The 18,469-nt window shown below is 43.5% G+C and overlaps 1 protein-coding gene across 18 annotated transcripts in view; it reads right to left on the reverse strand.

Moving 5' to 3' along the window:
* The window catches only part of CACNA1C (calcium voltage-gated channel subunit alpha1 C), a 1,539,476-nt gene that overhangs the window by 285,017 nt on the left and 1,235,990 nt on the right, over positions 1-18,469 (reverse strand). For all 18 annotated transcript variants that reach the window (XM_029599882.1, XM_029599881.1, XM_029599874.1 and 15 more), the window contains 2 exons: positions 16,897-17,003; positions 4,042-4,129 (listed from right to left, as the gene is read on the reverse strand). In XM_029599882.1, the coding sequence (XP_029455742.1) occupies positions 4,042-4,129; positions 16,897-17,003 (195 nt within the window). The remainder of the gene's footprint in view (positions 1-4,041; positions 4,130-16,896; positions 17,004-18,469) is intronic.

Consider the following 18,469-nt stretch of genomic DNA (forward strand, 5'->3'; position numbering starts at 1 on the left):
GCACTGCCAATTAGGACCTCTGCTGGATATAGCTATTATCTGTCTAATTTCAGGATTGCTCTTTTGTACAACCAGTCTTACAGGCCGATAGCAGTACAGTAAGGGGTAATAGCACGTCGAAAACACGCGTCCAACCCCCCCCGAAACTAATAGCGCCCGCAACATGCAAATGCATGTTGATGGCCCTATTAACTATTCCCTCTTGATCCAGAAAGCAAAATGTGCAGCAAGGCTGCACATTTTACTTACAGAAATTAAAGCCTGCCCAAAGGCTGGCGTTAATTTCTGCAGGCACCGGGGAAGTGTACAGAAAAGCAGAAAAAACTGCTTTTCTGTATACCCTCCGACTTAATATCATAGTCATATTAAGTCGGAGGCCCCAAAAGTAAAAATAAAAGTAAAAATTAAAAAAAAAAATTAGAAATCATCCCGTGGCCTGCGGGTCGGAGGACGGATGCTCAATTATGCCGGTGTCCGTTTTCTGAACCCTTGGTTGTCAGCGGGTTTGAGAACCGACGCCGGCAAAATTGAGCGTCGGCTGTCAAACCCGCTGACAGCCGCCGCTCCTGTCAAAAAGGAGGCGCTAGGGACGCGCTAGTGTCCCTAGCGCCTCCTTTTACTGCGGGCCCTAATTTGCATAGGCCACCCTCCTGAATCGTGCGCCCAGGAGAGTGGCCTGAGCATGCGCTGGGAGAGCGGGCGCTCGCCCGCTCTCCTGCGCATTTTTCTGTATCAGCCTGTTAGTAGTATAAGTTTTCCGGCTAGCTTAACTGCACCCTGGAAAACCCCAAGGAATGCTTCCAACTTATCCAGCTAACGTTTATGCAGCCAAACAGGTAGCCATATATATCAGAGGTGTTCAGACTGATGGGAAATGCAAAACGTGGGTGGACAAAGCGTCTGAATATTGATCCGTATGATTTTAGGATAAATCAGATCAAAATTAGATTCAGTGAAGAACATAAATAAAAACAAGTAAGAAAAAAAGCAGAATACATTTTTTTCCAGAATAGTGGGAATATTTAAGAAATACAGGGGGATCAATGCTTTAAAATTCACACTAATAAATTTCTTGTGTGCATGAGCTACAGATGTAACATACATGCTAAAATGCCACTTGGTGGTCTATTTACTAAGCTGCGTTAAAACTGCACATTAACACACCATTTTAACAGGAGTTATTTTCTGTGGATTTACTAAACTATGAGTCACGGTTTGGCAGGCTGGAATCAGGGAGCACGCCGGCAGAAACAGTACAGGACTGCAGGGCAGGACCAGAGCTGGTCTTCTGCCTAACCAACCCCCCCTCCCCTGCAGGTTAAGCCCTTGGGTTTTGGGGGCTGGTAGAACTAGTTTTCTGCAGAAAATCATGGCTGGAGGAGGCACGGACAGGGAGCTATATAGAGGCTGGGAGCTGTATTCAAGCACAGATTGGGAGCTGGACCCAGATATTGTCTGGGTGCTGGATCCAGGCACTGACGGTAAGGCTGGTACTGAAGACAGGCAAGGGCTGAATACAGACAGGGCTGAATGCAAGACTGGTACTGAGGACAGGCAGGGGCTGGATACAGACTGGGCTGAATGCAAGACTGGTACTGAGTACAGGCAGGGGCTGGATACAGACTGGGCTGAATGCAAGACTGGTACTGAGGACAGGCAGGGGCTAGATACAGGCAGGGCTGGAGGCAAGAACTGGGATCAAGGGCAGGCCAGAGACAAGGACAAGGGCAAGGCCTGGGAAACAGGCAAGGAACTAAACTGTTCTGGGCAAGGCAGAACAAGGACTGGACAAGACAAGACTATACAAGAACTAGATAGAACAGGCAACAATAAACAGGAAAGCCCAAAAGGTATAAAGCTGACTAGGCGAACCTAGAAGGCCTGAAGGCCAAAAGGCTGGACAGGAAAGCCCAAGAGGGCACTGAGCAAGGCCAAAAGGTCTGGAAGGGCCCAGAGCAAGGCAGATAGGCTTGGGATGCCACAGAGCAAGGCAGGAGGCCAAGGCAAGGTAAAAGGCCAAAGTAGGCCACAAGGCAATGTAGAAAACCTGGGTAGGCCACAAGGCAAGGCAGAATTACAAGCAAGGCTGGTTAGGTCAGAGTGCTGAGGTGATTCAATGAAGAGGCACCGAGGGACTGGACAGGCTGGGTTAAGTAGACCTGGGGCTGAGGCTTTAGGTGATCAATGAGGAGATAACCTGTGCAGCTGTGAGCACTGCTTGTTGAGGACTCCTTGTGGAGGGAGGCTGCGCAGCAGGCGGAGCCCTAACACTGTGTCTTGCCATGACCAGAAAAGTATACGCATTCCCAGTAATAGAAACGCCTGTTAAGTCTCAGGCAACATGTGAATGTGGCCCAGTGCACTAAAATAATGATATGCAGTATGCTGACATGCTTAAAGGGTCCTATTAAAGGGAGCACAGTTCTCTGAGTGCACTTACTGTTTACATATCCTTTGGGTTCTCCTCCGCTAATAAGCTCAAAATTAAAGGGCCAATAAGCCTAGATGAGCCCACTTTGGACCACTCCCTGATTAACCCATACCTTGCTTCCAGAATCCAGCACATAGTTCCTGCCTGAATCCCTCCTACCTCTCTTCTGTGGCTAGCACAAGGATAGTCTTACCATACACCAGCTCAATCTCCAGTGTCATTTTGGCATCGCCTAGCAGTGAGCTGAACTTTGAACTGCTAGAGATTAAATTGGTAGTAGTATAGGATTTCCAGAATAGGGGAATGTGTCTAGGGGGAGGGGGCGAGGATTGGGAGAGGGAGAGTGGGAGGTATGTGTTAGCTGGGGGGGGGGGGGGGGATCTGTAATAAGGTTTGGGGAGGGGGAATGTGTTATCCAGTGCTGAGTGTTTTAGGATGAGTTTTATGAGGGAAGGGAAAGGATGTTTTCTTTGTTAAACTGCTAGCATGCAACCCTGCTGTGCAAGGTTGGTGTGCTAGAAATTTCCTATAGCCCCACAACTGAAGTTAAATTGTAGGTGTTAGGAGGAAACTGAAATTCAGCTGCACAGCATAGAAATGACTAATGAGATCGTTGCCATGCTATGTTGCTTTTAATGCACCCACATATGCTTTAAACAGCACCGGATAGGCTTCACATTAGGGGGTCTAATACATTAGGCACTGCATGGTGTCTGAGCTAAATACAGTTAGTAGAGAAGCTGTGTAGCACATCTTTAGTACACAGGCCCCATAGTCAATTTCTGCCTGAGTCAACTTTATGACAAATAAATGTATTGACTGCAAATTCATTTCTAATAAAAAGAAACTACCACTGCTATAGTTAGTAGGTTGTTTAGTAGACAGGTTATGGAGACTGAACTTCACCCTGTGATCAAAAATCCCCTAAAGTAGGAAATCTAAGAGGTTGACTTATTGATTGCTGATTTTCAGTGCTGACCCAATAGATTAGGAGTGGCCAATTCCAACCCTCAAGAGCCACAAACAGGTTTGGTTTTCAGGATATTCACAATTAACGAAATAGATTTGCATGCACTGCCTTCATTGAAGGAAAATATATCTTATGCATATTCATTTTAGATATCTTGAAAATCGGGCCTGTTTGTAGCTCTTGAGGACTGGAATTGGCCACTCCAATAAATCAGTAGTTTTCAACCCAATCCTTGGGTCCTACCTATTCAGTCTAGTTTTCAGAATATCTACAATGAAAAGGCATGAGAAAGATTTGCAAATGCATCTCATGCTCATTGGGGGTATCCAAACTGGAGTGCAGAGGATTGGCTTGAGGACCACTACAATGGATGGTAATGGATAAGCTATTTGAACTCAGTAGTACAAGTATGATTAAAAATGCTGAATCCCAGGCAAGTCATGTCTTGCCTTAAAATACTCCTTCATAAACACTTATTCACATTAGTGAGAAAGTTCAGTACTAGAGCAAGTAGATATGATATATCAAGCTCCACATATCAATGTGCTTTCTATTTCCCTATTATGTCTTTCCTATGCACTTAGTAGTAACTAAGAGAATCCCATTTTCTCATTTTTGATTCTGCATTCCGTTATCTTACCTTCAACCCTTTGGCTCTGTTGATAGCTCTCAAAGGTCTTAAGACTCGTAGGACTCGTAGGATCTTCACTACATTAATGGCACTATTCCTGTAAAGCAGAAGCATTGTATCAGCTGTTATGCTAGTATTCTACTTCATGACATTATAGATGACACCAGCTCAGCATGCATATAATATCTGAAAATCACTTAGAAACATCTTATTGCAGGGTTTCCCAAACCTCTCTTAGTGACCTCACAGCCAGTTGGGATTTTGGGATAGCCATAATGAATATGCGTGAGATAAATTTGCATATACTGAGTCTCCACTGAGTGAAATTTATCTCACGTATATTCGTTGTGGATATTCTAAAAACCTGACTTAAAAACTGACTAGCTATGGAGAAACCAGGATACGTTTAGGAAGCCTTCTCTTAGGGCTGAAGAGGGATGTGTCTTTACCTTAGCTCTTCAAAAACACTCTAGCAGACAGGCCAAGCGCTACTGGGTGTGCATACAGTGCAATTGCCCAGGAGGGCAGTGGCAGGGAAGACATCAGGGTCAGCTTGTTCCGAGCCTGCCCTGCAGACAGTGGTGGAAATATAAGGGGATGAGGGCTGGGCTGCTGCAACATCTAAGAACTGTTACTCCCACTAAGCAGAGTGGCTACAATTACTACAAACAGGATATATATTTTAGGTTCCTGGTTCTGCACTGCCTCACAGCCAATAATGAGGCTGAGAGTGCCAAATGCTTGCAGAATTGACCTCAGATAAGGAAGCATCGGCAGGCTTGGGTGGGGGTGGGGCACTGCCCCCAAATCGCAAGTGCCTCTGCTTTTATGGCCACCAATTGATCCCTTCCCACTGGTGGCCGAAGAAGAGGCCCAGCAGGGTCCCTGCACCTCCTCTGCCTCCTGCATCTCTCTTACTGCTCGCGGTGAATAGCAACAGGCCCAGTGGGGCTCCGGCACCTCTTCTCCTGCCGCAGACAAATAGCGAGAGGCCCAGCATGGCCACAGCACTTCCCCTCCAGCTCGCATCTCCTCTCCAACCTATGGTGAACAGCAATAGGCCCAGCGGGGCTCAGGCACCTCCTGTGTCTCCCGCATACCCTCCTGCTGTAGCCAAACAACAATAAACAGTGGGCCACCAACATCTCCTTTTCCACCCACAGTGAACAACAAGGGGCCCAGCAGGGCCACGGCACATCCTTTCTGGCAGCAGCTGAAGAAGCGGCCTGGAGTAAGACAGAGCCTATCAGAGCTTGTGTGTATGGAAGAAAAAGCCAGTGAGTGTGTGAGAACTTGTGCATATGTATGAAAGCCTTTAAGTGTGCTTGTGAGAGAGAGAGAACCAATGAGTGTGAGCGTACCTTTGTATGTGTGAGGGAGAGAGCCAGTGAGGGTGAGAGTGCCTGTGTATGTATGTGTTAATGAACATGTGTGTGTGTGTGTTTGTGAGAGAATAAATGTGTGTGTTAGAGTGTGAGTATAAGAGAGAGAATAAAGTTTGTGTACTCTCTTCTTCCCTCATTAATCCACAAGAATCTTAGGGTGAGTGGAAATCAAAACATTACAGGTATGAAGTGCAGAGAATTCTTTTATTCCTATTACCTTTAATTATATGGTTTTATTTGAAATCTTTTATTGGTGTTTGGTACATTTTTTAAATTTGCATGAGTTTTTAATTATTGAATATTATTCTATTCATCAGCCGTTTTGAAATATGTATTCTTTCTATTAGTATGGGTGATATTTTATATTTCGTTTGTGTTGTTTGATGTTTTATGAGGTATAGCGATTATTCTGTTTTTCATTGCTGTACTGCATACAGAATCTGACGCAGTTTCCAGTTCAGGTTGTTGTCTGCACATTTCTACTTATATTTTATGGTCTGTTTATTGTGTATTTGGTGAGCGTCTCTGTGCTGTACATTTTTGATCGAGGTGAGGTATTCTGCTGGCGTATAGTTTCTAGAGATGTGAATCGGAACCGGAATCGGTTCCGATTCACATCGTGATTTTTTTTTCGTCATGCCCGATCGGGTTTTTTTTTATCAGCTGCGCCCGAGCCGATAAACAAAAAACCCACCCCGACCTTTTAAAACTAATCCCTTAGCTTCCCTCACCCCCCAAAAACCTTTTTCAGGTACCTGGTGGTCCAGTGCGGATCCCGGGAGCGATCTCCCGCTCTCGGGCCGTCGGTTGCCACTAAAGATGGCGCCGGCCATCCAGTGCTCCCTCCATGTGACAGGGGCGGGCCAATGGCACGGATACCCTGTCACATGGTAAGGGCAAAGGGCCATCAGCGCCATTTTTATTAGTGGCAGCCGACGGCCCGAGAGCAGGAGATTGCTCCCGGGACCCCCACTGAACCATCAGTGGGGGTCCCGGGAGTTTTTTTTGGGGGGGGGGGGGTCGGGAGGGTGGGGGAAGCTAAGGGATTAGTTTTAAAGGGTCGGGGTGGGTTTAGGGGTTATTTTTATGTGCCGTTTTTCCCGCCCTCCCCAAAATGATAAGAGAACCCCACAAACAATTTTGTGGGGTTTTCCTATTGGTTTCGGGGAGCCCCCGATTTCTGACTACTTTGAAAATATCGTACGATATTTTGAATCATCAGAAATATGATTCACATCCGTAATAGTTTCTGTGTAGGGATCTATTGCAGCCCGATTTGTTCTGTTTTCCTAATTGGAGGTGTATTTTGCATTTTATTTTTATATGATATGTGTTAATGGGAAATGTCCTTGTCCTGCTCTGAACCCTTTATGGGGGGAGTTTCCACGAATACAGAAACAGGTGCAGGGTTTATATTGGGATTCTGTTCTATCCTGTGAAAATCTTCAGAGGGATAGCTGTGTTAGTCTGGTACAGCAAAAATGACAAGAGACGAGTGGCACCTTATAGACCAACCAATTTATTGAGGCATGAGCTTTCAAGGACAGAATGCAGTCGACGAAATGGATTCTATACTCAAAAGCTCATGCCTCATTAAATAGTTTAGCCTATAAGGTGCCATTCGCCTCTTGTCATTTTTGTCCTATCCTGAATAGACTCCAAACTTCACTCCCTTACAGAAGAATTTTATTAATTGATGCTATTTAATCATTTTAGTGATAGTTTTTCTAGATGGTTTAAACAGGCTAGGGGTTTATTTGCTGCATAAAGATTTATTTGTTGCATGTCCAGAGATGTCACTGACATGCATGCCCCACACTTTGAGACAATGTGCAGATCATGGCGCAAAATGTTTGTAGTGGTGCCTCCTGCTTTATGAGCAATGGTATTGTGTCTCAGCATGAACAAAGTTTGGTAAGAGGTGAGTGTGGAGAGAGCCATGGAAACCTTTTCGGGGGAAGGGGAATGGGGACAGCACAGTAATTGTTTGCACAGGGCAGCAAAAAACCTAGCACCGGCCCTGCTAGTAGATGAACTTTTTGGAGGGTATGACATCTCAACATGAGGGGCCCCTGTTTGCCCCGACTAAGAAATGAATTGATAAAGCACTAGCTCTAAGAGTCCCTGGCAGATAGCGGTCCACCTACATGTAAAAAGGCTCATAAAACTGTCCCTTATTAGGTCTCAGAATCTCAACAGAGGTCAGAGGATACAGAAGTAATATTGTGTTTGATGATCTCCAGGGGGCAGTATCTTTATTTTAAAAAACACTTGAGTCCTTGTGATTCAGAATTCTTTAGGTTTCTTCTTCCAAGAGAATAGTCAGAGTAGTTTTATGATAGCAATGCTGGTAGCTTATATTTCCAGGACTGCTGTCAGAGCCACTCTGGAAGTCACTGGGAGCAGTAGGAGCTTACCATGATCCCAGTGGCTGAAAGGGGTTGGTAAGGTGCTGGGGAGAGGGGGAAGGGTTGGCGGGAAGATTACGGTTGGGTTGGAAGATTCAGAGAGGTAGAGGAAGGGACATTCCAACCTTATTCTGGCTAACCAAGAAGGGGGCATGGGGAAGGCCGGCGAGTGGACTCTTGCCATTTCTATTTTATTTGCAGGGGTTTGAGAAGGTGGTGGTGGTGGGGTGGGCAGTAACATGTTCCTAGATAACTTTAGACCTGCTCCTGGGATCAGCTAAAGTTATCCAAAAAAATTATTCATCTAACTCCTAATATTTGTTTCCCCAATTTGTTTTCCAGATAACTCATCCCCACCCTGGAATGCCCCCAAAAGCCTATAACTTATTTGGCTAATTTTTAACTGGATAACGCCTATCACTGAAAGAGTGCTGGCGATACTGAAAAGTCAGCATTTAGCCAGATAATTTGTGAATTATCCAGCTAAGAGTCTTTGAATATTGGCCTCTAAATGGAATGGTTGCAAAGATTAAGAGTTTGCATATAGTGTGGATGCTGTTTAAAAACACCTTCTTGGAAGCCCAGAATAGATGCATTCCATTCCATGTATTAAGAAAGATAAATAGAAGACCAAACAGCTGCCAACAAGTTTAATGGTATGGAGGCTATTAAATCCAAAAGGATATCTTTCAAAACTGGAAGGTGGATGCAAATGAAGAAAACAGAAAAGAGCATAAGCACTGGTAAGTTATAGATAAAGTATTAATAAGGCAGGCCAAACAATTATTTGAAAAGAAATTTGCCAGTGGGGGAAAAACTCAAAATAAAATCTTTTTCAAGTATATCCAAAGTAAGAAGTTTGTGAAAAAGTGGTTGGACTGCTAGATGAATGAGAGATTAAAGGGGCCATAGCAAAAAAAACCCGAAACTAATTATTTGCTTCTGTTTTTACTCAGGAGGTTGTTGGGGAGATAGCAGCACTGAAAACATTCCTTGAGGGTGATGATTCAGTTGCTAAATCAAATCACAATTGAACAAGGAAGACAAAGCAAGCTGACAAACTAAAAAATAATAATCACCAGGAGAAGATGGTATACACCCCTCCATTCTGAAAACAGTCAAAACTTAAGCTGCAGAAATATTACTAGTAATCTCTAACTTCTCATTCAAATCAGCTATGGTACCTGAGGACTAGAGGATGGACAATGTAGCATCCATTTTTAAAGAGGGCTCCAGGGGTGAACCAGGAAACTACAGTTCGGTGAGCCTTACAATGGGGCTGGGCAAAATGGTAGAAGCTATTTTGAAGAACATAATTAATGACCATCTGGATAGACAAAGACCAATGGGGCAGAGCCAACATGGATTTAACAAAGGGAAGTCTCGTCCACTGTTCCCTTTAAGCAACGCGTGTGCACGCGTACAGACAGGTAGTGAATTCTGTGTACACAGCAAAACTTAGCACACAAAGAAATCCCAATATTATTTGCAGTATACTGGCTTGTAGTGCACAAATTTGAACTTGGCTTATAAAAAATTGCACAAAAAGAACATTTTTTACACACAGTCTTTCAGAATGTTGGTCTTTTCTTACAAATCTGTTAGATTTTTTTTTGAAGGGATTAACAAACATGTGGAGAAGTGTGAATCGGTTCATATATATATGTGGATTTTCAGAAGGTTTTTAACAAGGTCCTATTATCCTATTATGAGATGGTAATTGGCTGAAGGCTAGTTAACAGGCCATAGTGAAGATCTGCTGTTTCCATCTCATGCCAAGTGGATGGTGACTGAGTTTTTTTTTGTGACATTTTACCTTGTTTGTGTTGGGAGCAAGTGTTGCTGCCAACCTTTCAGCCCAGAAATGGGGACAGGAGGAAGTTTTCCCCTGTTGAGCTGAGTATTGGTGCTTTGATCATGAATGATCCCACTTTGCCATCTGTAAAGGAGAATTAAAAGAGTAAGAGGATTTTCACCTGGAATCTCTGCCACAAGAAGAGGAAGGAAGATTGGGAGATTTGGCCCTCAGATATTTTTAGAAAGGGAATTCTGTCCACATTAAGGAGACCACTGCCTGCTTAAAGTTGTTACTTTTCCATGCCTTGGAGAGCAATTTATCCTGGGACCCCAAATGCTGAGGGACACATTCACAAATAAAAAGAAGTTTTGGAATAACTGAGTTTGTACACGGATGTGTGACTGGGGACATATGATTATTATTGAAGATTTACAGTAGTAAAGCTTAAGTTTGGAACACCCACCCAGAGTGCTCAGCCTTGTTGTTCAGCACCTCATATACCCAACTTGAATTTACTGTGATACTACATTCTGAAAAGCTTTTACCCCATACCTTGGACCCTGAAGGTCTAGCCCCCCACTTTAGAGAATCCATGCTCTGGGGCTGTTGGGAATGTGCCATGGGGGGGACTGAGAGTGATGCTTGCCTTCCTGGTTAGATTAAAAACCAGAAGAAGGGCTACATAAGTGTGACAGAAGGCTAAAGAAAATGATGGTCACTATAGATCAAATATGAGAAACCATCTCTCTGAAGAAGCAATAATGAGCAACTATGACAGTGCTCATTGAGTAAGAACATAAGACATGCCATACTAGGTCAGACCAAGGGTCCATCAAGCCCAGCATCCTGTGTCCAGCAGTGGCCAATCCAAGTCATAAGTACCTGGCACGAACCCAAACATTAAATAGATCTCAAGCTACTATTCCTTAATGATTAATAGTAGTTTATGGACTTCTTCTCTAGGAACTTATCCAAACCTTTTTTAAACCCAGTTACACTAACTGCCGTAACCATATCCACTGGCAATGAATTCCAGAGCTTAACTATGTGTTGAGTGAAAAATAATTTTCTCTGATTTCTTTTAAATGAGCTACTTGCTATAATTTCAGAGTGCCCCCTGGTCCTTCTATTATGTAAGAGAGTAAATAACTGATTTACATTAACCTGTTCAAGTCCTTTCATGATTTTGTAGACCTCTATCATATCCCCCCTCAGTTGTCTCATCTCCAAACTGAACAGCTCTAACTTCTTTAGCCTTTCCTCATAGGGCAGCCATTCCATGCCCCTTATTTTGGTCGCCCTTCTCTGCACTTTCTCCAGTGCAACTATATCCTTTTTGAGATGCCGCAACCAGAATTGCATACAGTATTCAAATTGCGGTCTCATCATGGGGTGATACAGAGGCATTATGACATCCACCATTTTATTTGCCATTCCCTTCCTAAAAATTCCTAACATTCTGTTGCTTTTTTGACCACCACAGCACACTGATCTGACAATTTCAATGTATTATCCACTATGATGCCTAGATTCTTTCCTAGGTGGTAACTCCTAATATAGTACCTAACATCGTTTAACTACAGCAAGGGTTATTTTTCCCTATATGCTTCACCTTGCACTTGTCCACGTTAAATTTAATCTGCCATTTGGAGCCTAGTCTTCCAGTCTCACAAAGTCCTCCTGCAATTTATCACAATCCGCTTGAGATTTAACTACTCTGCATAATTTTATGTCATCCGCAAATTTGATCACCTCACTCATCGTACCCCTTTCCAGATCATTTATATATATATTACAAAGCACCGGTCCAAGTACAGATCCCTGAGGCACTCCACTGTTTACCCTTGTCCACTGAGAAAACAGACCGTTTAATCCTACTCTCTGTTTCCTGTCTTTTAACCAGTTTGTAATCCACGAAAGGACATCGCCTCCTATCCCATGATTTTTTAGTTTTCTTAGAAGCCTCTCATGAGGGACTGTTGAACACCTTCTGAAAATCCAAATACACCACATCTACCCGTTCACTTTCACTGATGGATACTAGCATTTGACTCTAGTACCTTTTTCTCCATCCCTCTTAGCCCTTCTTGTCATCAATGTACAAGTCATTTTGTGCTCAATTCATGAAACCCTTGATGTGACAGATATGAGATAAAACTGAGAAAAAAAACTAACGAGCACGGTTCACAGTGATTTTCAGTCATTTTTCACTCTACCTTTTTTTTTTTTTTTTTTTTTTTAGGGCTTTTGTATTGTGTTCCTTTTCTGCTACATAACATCTAGGAAAGTCAGAAGGGAAATTTTCAGCAGCTTGCAAGCCAGTTTCCAAAGGGAATCTCTCCAAAATCTATTGGTGGGCCTGTGCCGTGGGGACTATGTAACTTGCCTACTTAGCAGGTGCAAAGCAGGTGTGGGGACCAGAAAATGAAATTCCTGTGCTTACTTTTCCAGGCCTGCTGCAACCTTTCCCAGTGCCGCCTCTTTTACCCATTGGCGGCCTAGGACATTTTTTAAGGCTTTTTTTTCTGCAGAAATCCCTTCGAAAAAATGCCCCCAAGATAAGCAGGGGCACCAACAAAGTTTTTCACTGTCTCACTGTGATGGAGTCTTTGCATGACACAAGTAAAGAAATCAGAAGAGCAGGAATCTGCAAGGAAACGTAGCCCTAGGGAAAAGAGCCGACAAATAAAGCATGAATGTTAAAACAGAGACTGGGGGGGGGGGTTTGGAGGGTGATCCTGGACAGAAGCTCTGTAGAGAGAGGCAACAAGCTCTTCCCAAACTTAGCTATATTCTCCTGAGGCTAGAAACAAGAGAAGGCAGGAGGAAATGGGGCTGGGATCACAGTCCTAAAAAAATGTTGAGATAGCTCAAACCCAGAGGTCAGAAAGAAAGAACCCTTGTAGCTGGAAAAAAAATTGTAAGGCTGTTGTCTGTGAGAGGGGTTGAGCCTGGGCAGTTCAGAAGAGGGAGTCTAGCTTAGCCTGGCCCTTGTTAGTCAGGTAACCTTTAATCAAAGTCTGGTTAGTGCTCAGACAGAGCTAGACCTTTGGTTACATTCTGCTGCTTACTCCTATATTTACCTGACCTGTAAATAAACCCCTTTTAAGAAGCAAATGTTGCATTGTGAAGCTGTGGTACACTTGTGCCAGGCAGACAAGGCCTAGCCTGGTTGCCAGTCCATTCGCACTCCTGTACAGTCAGATACAAGCTGTAAAGCACTTTGAAGTCATCATGGCATTGCTCATGGGGAGTGAGAAGACCTCTGACAGGCTGCAATGCCAGACACATTATGCATAAAAACAGAAACAGTGCCAAGAGGTAACCATCCGAGCAAATGCTTTAAAAATTCTTTCTTTCTGATTGACAGACTAAGATACACTTCACTGAAATGTTAATAAGAGGAAAGAAGAAGTACATTAATTCATTATCCACGGAAGCTGGTTTAATGCAAGCAACTCATCTTGAAAGATGCCACATTGACGCTGCAGTAAAATCCGGACCAAGTTATTTTTTCTCTGGGGATGACTTCCTCATATCTATGGTGAATTCTGTTATGGTTAGTAAAACATTTTACATCGTTCTTTCCACCTCTCTGAAGCATAAGTATTCTACATGTATAAATAATGGGATCAATTTTCAAAGAGTTTAGGCTCCTAACTTCCAAAGTTAGGAGCCTAAACTGGTACTTTTGAAAACTGATTGAGGTAAGCGTCTAAATTTAGATTCCTAAAAAGTGGGAGACGCCAGATCGTGGGAGGGATATTAGATGCCTAGCATTGATTTATGGCACTAGTGGCCTAAGGTGGGTGGCCAAATCTAGGCTTTGCCAGAGCAACCCTAAAGTAGGCCACCCAGATCCTCTCTCTTCCCATGGCATTGAAAAGTCAAGCTGGGGGCCCAACAGCCCATCTCTTAACCTGTTACTTTGGAAAGTTGAGCCGAAGGATGCTCACAGCTCCTCCAGGCATTCATTTTGATTAAGTTAAAAATATTCTCCATGGGGCCATCCTCCTGATAACCTCCCCCCACCCAATTCCCAATTCACCATTCAACCACATCCCAACACCCAGAACTCCCAAAAGTGACCCAGTGCTGAGCTAGGAGGAGGATACAGGCTTACCTTTTCCCAGCTGGGCGTGCAGCATTACTCTAGGAAGGGTTCTGGAGATCAGATAGGTGGGAGAGGATTTAGTTAAATGAACATTGATTTTTAGTATTAGTTGGTTTAGTCTGGATGCCCAAAAGCAGAGTGTCTTAATTCTAGGAAGCTAACTTTTAGTTGCTTAGATTTAGGATGATTTTCAACTGACAATCTAGCTGTCTAGATTTGGCTGGAAATCAGTTTAACTTAGAAAAAGTTTGGCCACTTAATTGAAGCACTCAGCCATCTTTTGAAAATTGGCATAAATATGTCTTTGAATTTATCTGTCTCCACAAGTGTCTAGCCATGACTGGTTAATAAGGACAATTCTTTCAAGAGTAGGGGTTAATTAAAATCACCATTTTCATGATGACATATTTAATTTAAATCAGTCTTTGTCTCTCAATCAGAGTTTCACTTGCCAGTGATCTAAGGCTGTGGTCCTCTGCCTTGAGAACCACCCAGTTAGTCTGGTTCTCAGGATATTCACAATGAGTATGCATGAGATATATTTGCTAGGGATGTGAATCGTTTTTTGACGATCTGGGATGGTAACTTTCAAACAGCCATGTGAGCGTAGATGTACGCGCGTGTGCCGGCTCGCTCCCAGAGACGCAGCCATTTTAAAATATACACGCATATGTGCGCATATGATATAAAATTAGCTGTTCGCACGTATATGCGCACGCAATTTTATATGGATGTATGTATGCGCACACAAATGCAGGCTCTACCATGTAAGTGGGGGGGATTTTATTAGATACACATGCTGACACAACAGTTTGTTTCCCAGTTCGTTCCCAGTTCGCTCAGTTAACGGATCAGCTTTCCTAACCTCCTCTGTTATTTATCCTCCCTTTTACCCTTTTAACCCCATCCCTTAAAACTCTGCTGACTTGCCTAGTTTTTTGTTTTTTATTTTAATACTTACATGCCATCCATAGCTTAAGTAAAGTTACGCAGCAGGGGACCCCGGCACGCGCACATCTCAAGGTAACTTCCCAGAACACCCATGCCCCACCCATGCTCTGCCCAGGCTCTGCCCACGCCCCCCACACCTTTTTCCAACTTTGTGCCCGTACCAGGAGATATCGTGCACTTGCACGCTTTTTAAAATCTGCTCGGCGTGCGCCGGCCCAAGACACGTGCATATTTCTCGGTTTCGGTGCGCACAGGGCTTTTAGAAATCGATCTGTTAATGTATAGTTTCCTCCAGGCATTTTTTGACATTTGCTTCTTTCGGTGAACTCCATGCACCAGCCATCATAGAACAATATTTCAAGCTCATTTTTTTTAGGAAAACTGAATGATGCTTTCTCTATTTTCATCTGAAAATAATAAGCATCAAAGGACCTGTTTTCGGAATAGTTGTTGAAAGTTTAAAAAAAAAAACCTCGGTCCATGGGTTACACTAGTAATTCAACATTTAGTGGCAAGACCCTGCTCAGTAGACTGGAGGAGCTGTTGGTGGAATGAGTAGTGGATTCAGTAGAAGAACTGGTACAGGAGACTCTGCCCATACGAGCAGTGGTGTCGGTGATGGAACTGGCACGGATGGCCCTGCTCCGATGAGCAGTGGAATTGGTGATGGAATTGTAACGACGGTATAGAAAAGATTTTAAATAAATAAAGAAAGAAAATAAAATTGTATAGGTGGCCCTGTCCCGATGAGCAGTGCAGTCAGTGCATAAATGAGCAGTGGAGCTGATGGGTGCAGTCGGCATGGCTCTGCTCAGATGAACAGGCTTGGGTCTGTAAGCTATCTGGCAGAATCAGCAATGGGCCTGTACTCTTGAGTATGTTTGGATATCTGACGTCTTGAAAAATTGATGTTCTACTGTACATCAAGTAATAGTGGAACACTGCATTAGCATAAATTATTCGATTACATTTTCTGGCATATAGTGGAGTTTACATGTATACACTTACACCTGATTGCTTGGATCATTTCATATTAGGTTTATAAATCATGGATTCTCTAGAACTAACCTCAGGACTCATTATTCATACATAACTCTGAACCACACAATTCTCAGTTGTCAACTGATTACAAAATCTGTCTGAATATGCTTGTCTGGTGAGTGCCTGAAATTGCTTGCAGCAAGATTAAACATTTGTATTCAGAACATGGCAACAAGTACCAGCCTGAAGAGGAAATGACTTTCAGTCAGTTAAAAGGCCATGTTTGGTCAGACTCCGAGCCATGTAATATTTAGATTAGAGGCTTAAATTAGACCTGTTCTACCCGAGTAGCAGAAGAACAATCTCATAGGCTAGGAACCAAGGCTGCGTTTATGACTCATGAATGTAGACCTCCAGACTACTGAACCTCAAGCAGGTCTATTTCCTCTCTGTACAGATATAAACACAATTCCCTCATCCAGAACACAAGCCAAGTGCTTACGAGGTGCACCCTGAAGCGGACATCAGCCATCTCACTCATACAAAAGGGTCAAGAGTTTTCTACGACAGCAAAAAAAAAAAAAAAAGAACTGGTCTTAGAAAAAAAAAAAGGCTGTTAATGTTTTGATCTAGTGCCCTGAATTTGTTAGTGAGAATACAAAAATAATGGAAAGCTCAAATTTCAGGAGAAGACAGTTTGGTGGGAACAGTTAGCTCTAGGTTGGTTTGCAATGGGTTTGGCTAGTAGATCTCTTTGCAAAACACAACACTGTAACAGTGTGGTGGCATGGTCAGTAATGGCACTGCTTCTGTGTCATCTTTCCTTACAGCTATTGTATCATCATACATCATCTTTCCAAATCTGTTCAGCCAGCACAGGACTTCTATCCAGTGTGAGACATTCAGGTGCCACAAAGACATGAAGGCTGATGGCACTGCACAAACTGCCACTGCCTCTTATGAAATTCTGTGGCAAAGAAAAAAAAATCATTTCTTGTTTCAAGATGCCACTGCTGTCTTGCACTTGGGGTGCTGAAGAAAGCTCCTGGAGGGCACAGAATGGGTGAGAACGCTTTGATAAGAGACTGGCGGTACATCAATGGCTGTGCAGAAGAGAGGACGACAGAGTGTACGGTCTGACTCTTTCTTCTGTAAAACTTAATCGCCAATACTGTCTCTGGGAATCAGATAATCTTGGGGGGGGAGGGGGATACACAAGGTACTCACTGGATCCCAAAGGAGATGAGAGAAACGCTAACCACCAACAGGTCCAAGATGTTGAAGTAGTTTCTGCAGAAGGAACCTTTGTGAAGGAATGCCCCATAGGCTGTCATCTGTAGAGAGGGCACACAAAAACACAAACATAGCTTTACTGTTAGCATCAGTCCAAGCTGGACATGCTCAAGGGGTCGACAGCCTCAAGGGGGGGAGGGGCGACGGGGCGGCACAATTTCTAACCTAACGTGCATACTTTCCCTTTGAAAACGATTCCACCAAAATTACCTGCACACATTCCCACTTGGTAAGTTATGTGTGCGTATTTTCTACAGGAAAAATGTTGTGCCTGCTTTTGAAAATGCACATTATTTCAAATCCCACCCGATCCCCCTCCTTCTCCAGGAAAGCCTTTTCAAACCGCGGATAAATGTACACACACAGGGGGGACCCTGCGTGCAGACCTTTACCATTTCAAAAAACCCATTTCTGTGGGAAAATGGCTTTGAAAATTGACCCACTTTATAAGACAAATCCCAAAGGGCGAGTTGAAACTCAAAAGAAAAGTGCAAACAACCGAAGGCATGGATAGTAATATATTTATAAAACCTGTTTCAGAAATCTGGTAAATAAGTATCCAGTGCGGCACATCTCGGTCTTTATTCTGCTTGAATAAGGGCGTAAACAGAGGAAAGGGTCAGTAAAAGGAAAACCCACATTGGGAGCTTTAAATACATCTTTCTCACTCCTTTGCTGGGGCATTATTTATTTATTAAATAGTTTTTATATACCGATATTCGTTTTCACATCATATCGGTTTACATTACAACAAGTGGAAATTGAAAGGAAGTTACATCTGAACTATATTCTCGAAAAAGCAAGTTAGATGCCTGGGGCCCAGGTGGATACATGATTTCAAAGTTCCTGAGGAAAAACTGGTCATAAGAAATTAGGAAGCAGGTCATCCTCTTGTTTAGGTTAACCATAAGGACTTTTTTAAAATTTTTATTCTTGGGAATGGCAGAAGCGGCATCCTTCAGTTTCCCTAATTAAATCATCTGAATCTGGGGTCTCTTATTTTCACGTAAAAAGCTTAAGGGGGTCAATTTAAAAAATAAATTCTCAGTTCCTAAATTAAGGGGTCAATATTTGAAGGCATTTATCTTTAGGCAAGGATATTCAACTAGACCTTTATCCCGCTGAACAGCCAGGACATGTTATTCAGCTAACTTTAGCTGGATAACTTGACTACTTGCTGCCTTACTGAATATTGGCCTCTAGGAGCCTAAATTTTGGGCTATTTTCCGTGGCATGGTCCATATTGAGCCTCTGTGCAGTTCAGAGAGTTAGACGGATACACTTATCTGGCTAACAGGCCTGGATTTTCTAAATCCGGCGGTAACGGGGGCCGGGTGGGGCGAAGCGGGGGGCGGGCCTGTGAAAGCCGGCAGCCATCGCACCACTGCGGTGCACTGGCTGCCGGCTTTCGCGCCGAATAACTACATCGTAAAAGGTGTAGTTATTCGGCGCGAAACTGGCGGCGATAAGGGTCCTTACCTTTCGCCGCCAGCGATGTCACCGCAGC

The sequence above is a fragment of the Rhinatrema bivittatum genome, chromosome 4 (assembly GCF_901001135.1).
Source record: "Rhinatrema bivittatum chromosome 4, aRhiBiv1.1, whole genome shotgun sequence".
Taxonomy (NCBI): Eukaryota; Metazoa; Chordata; class Amphibia; order Gymnophiona; family Rhinatrematidae; genus Rhinatrema; species Rhinatrema bivittatum.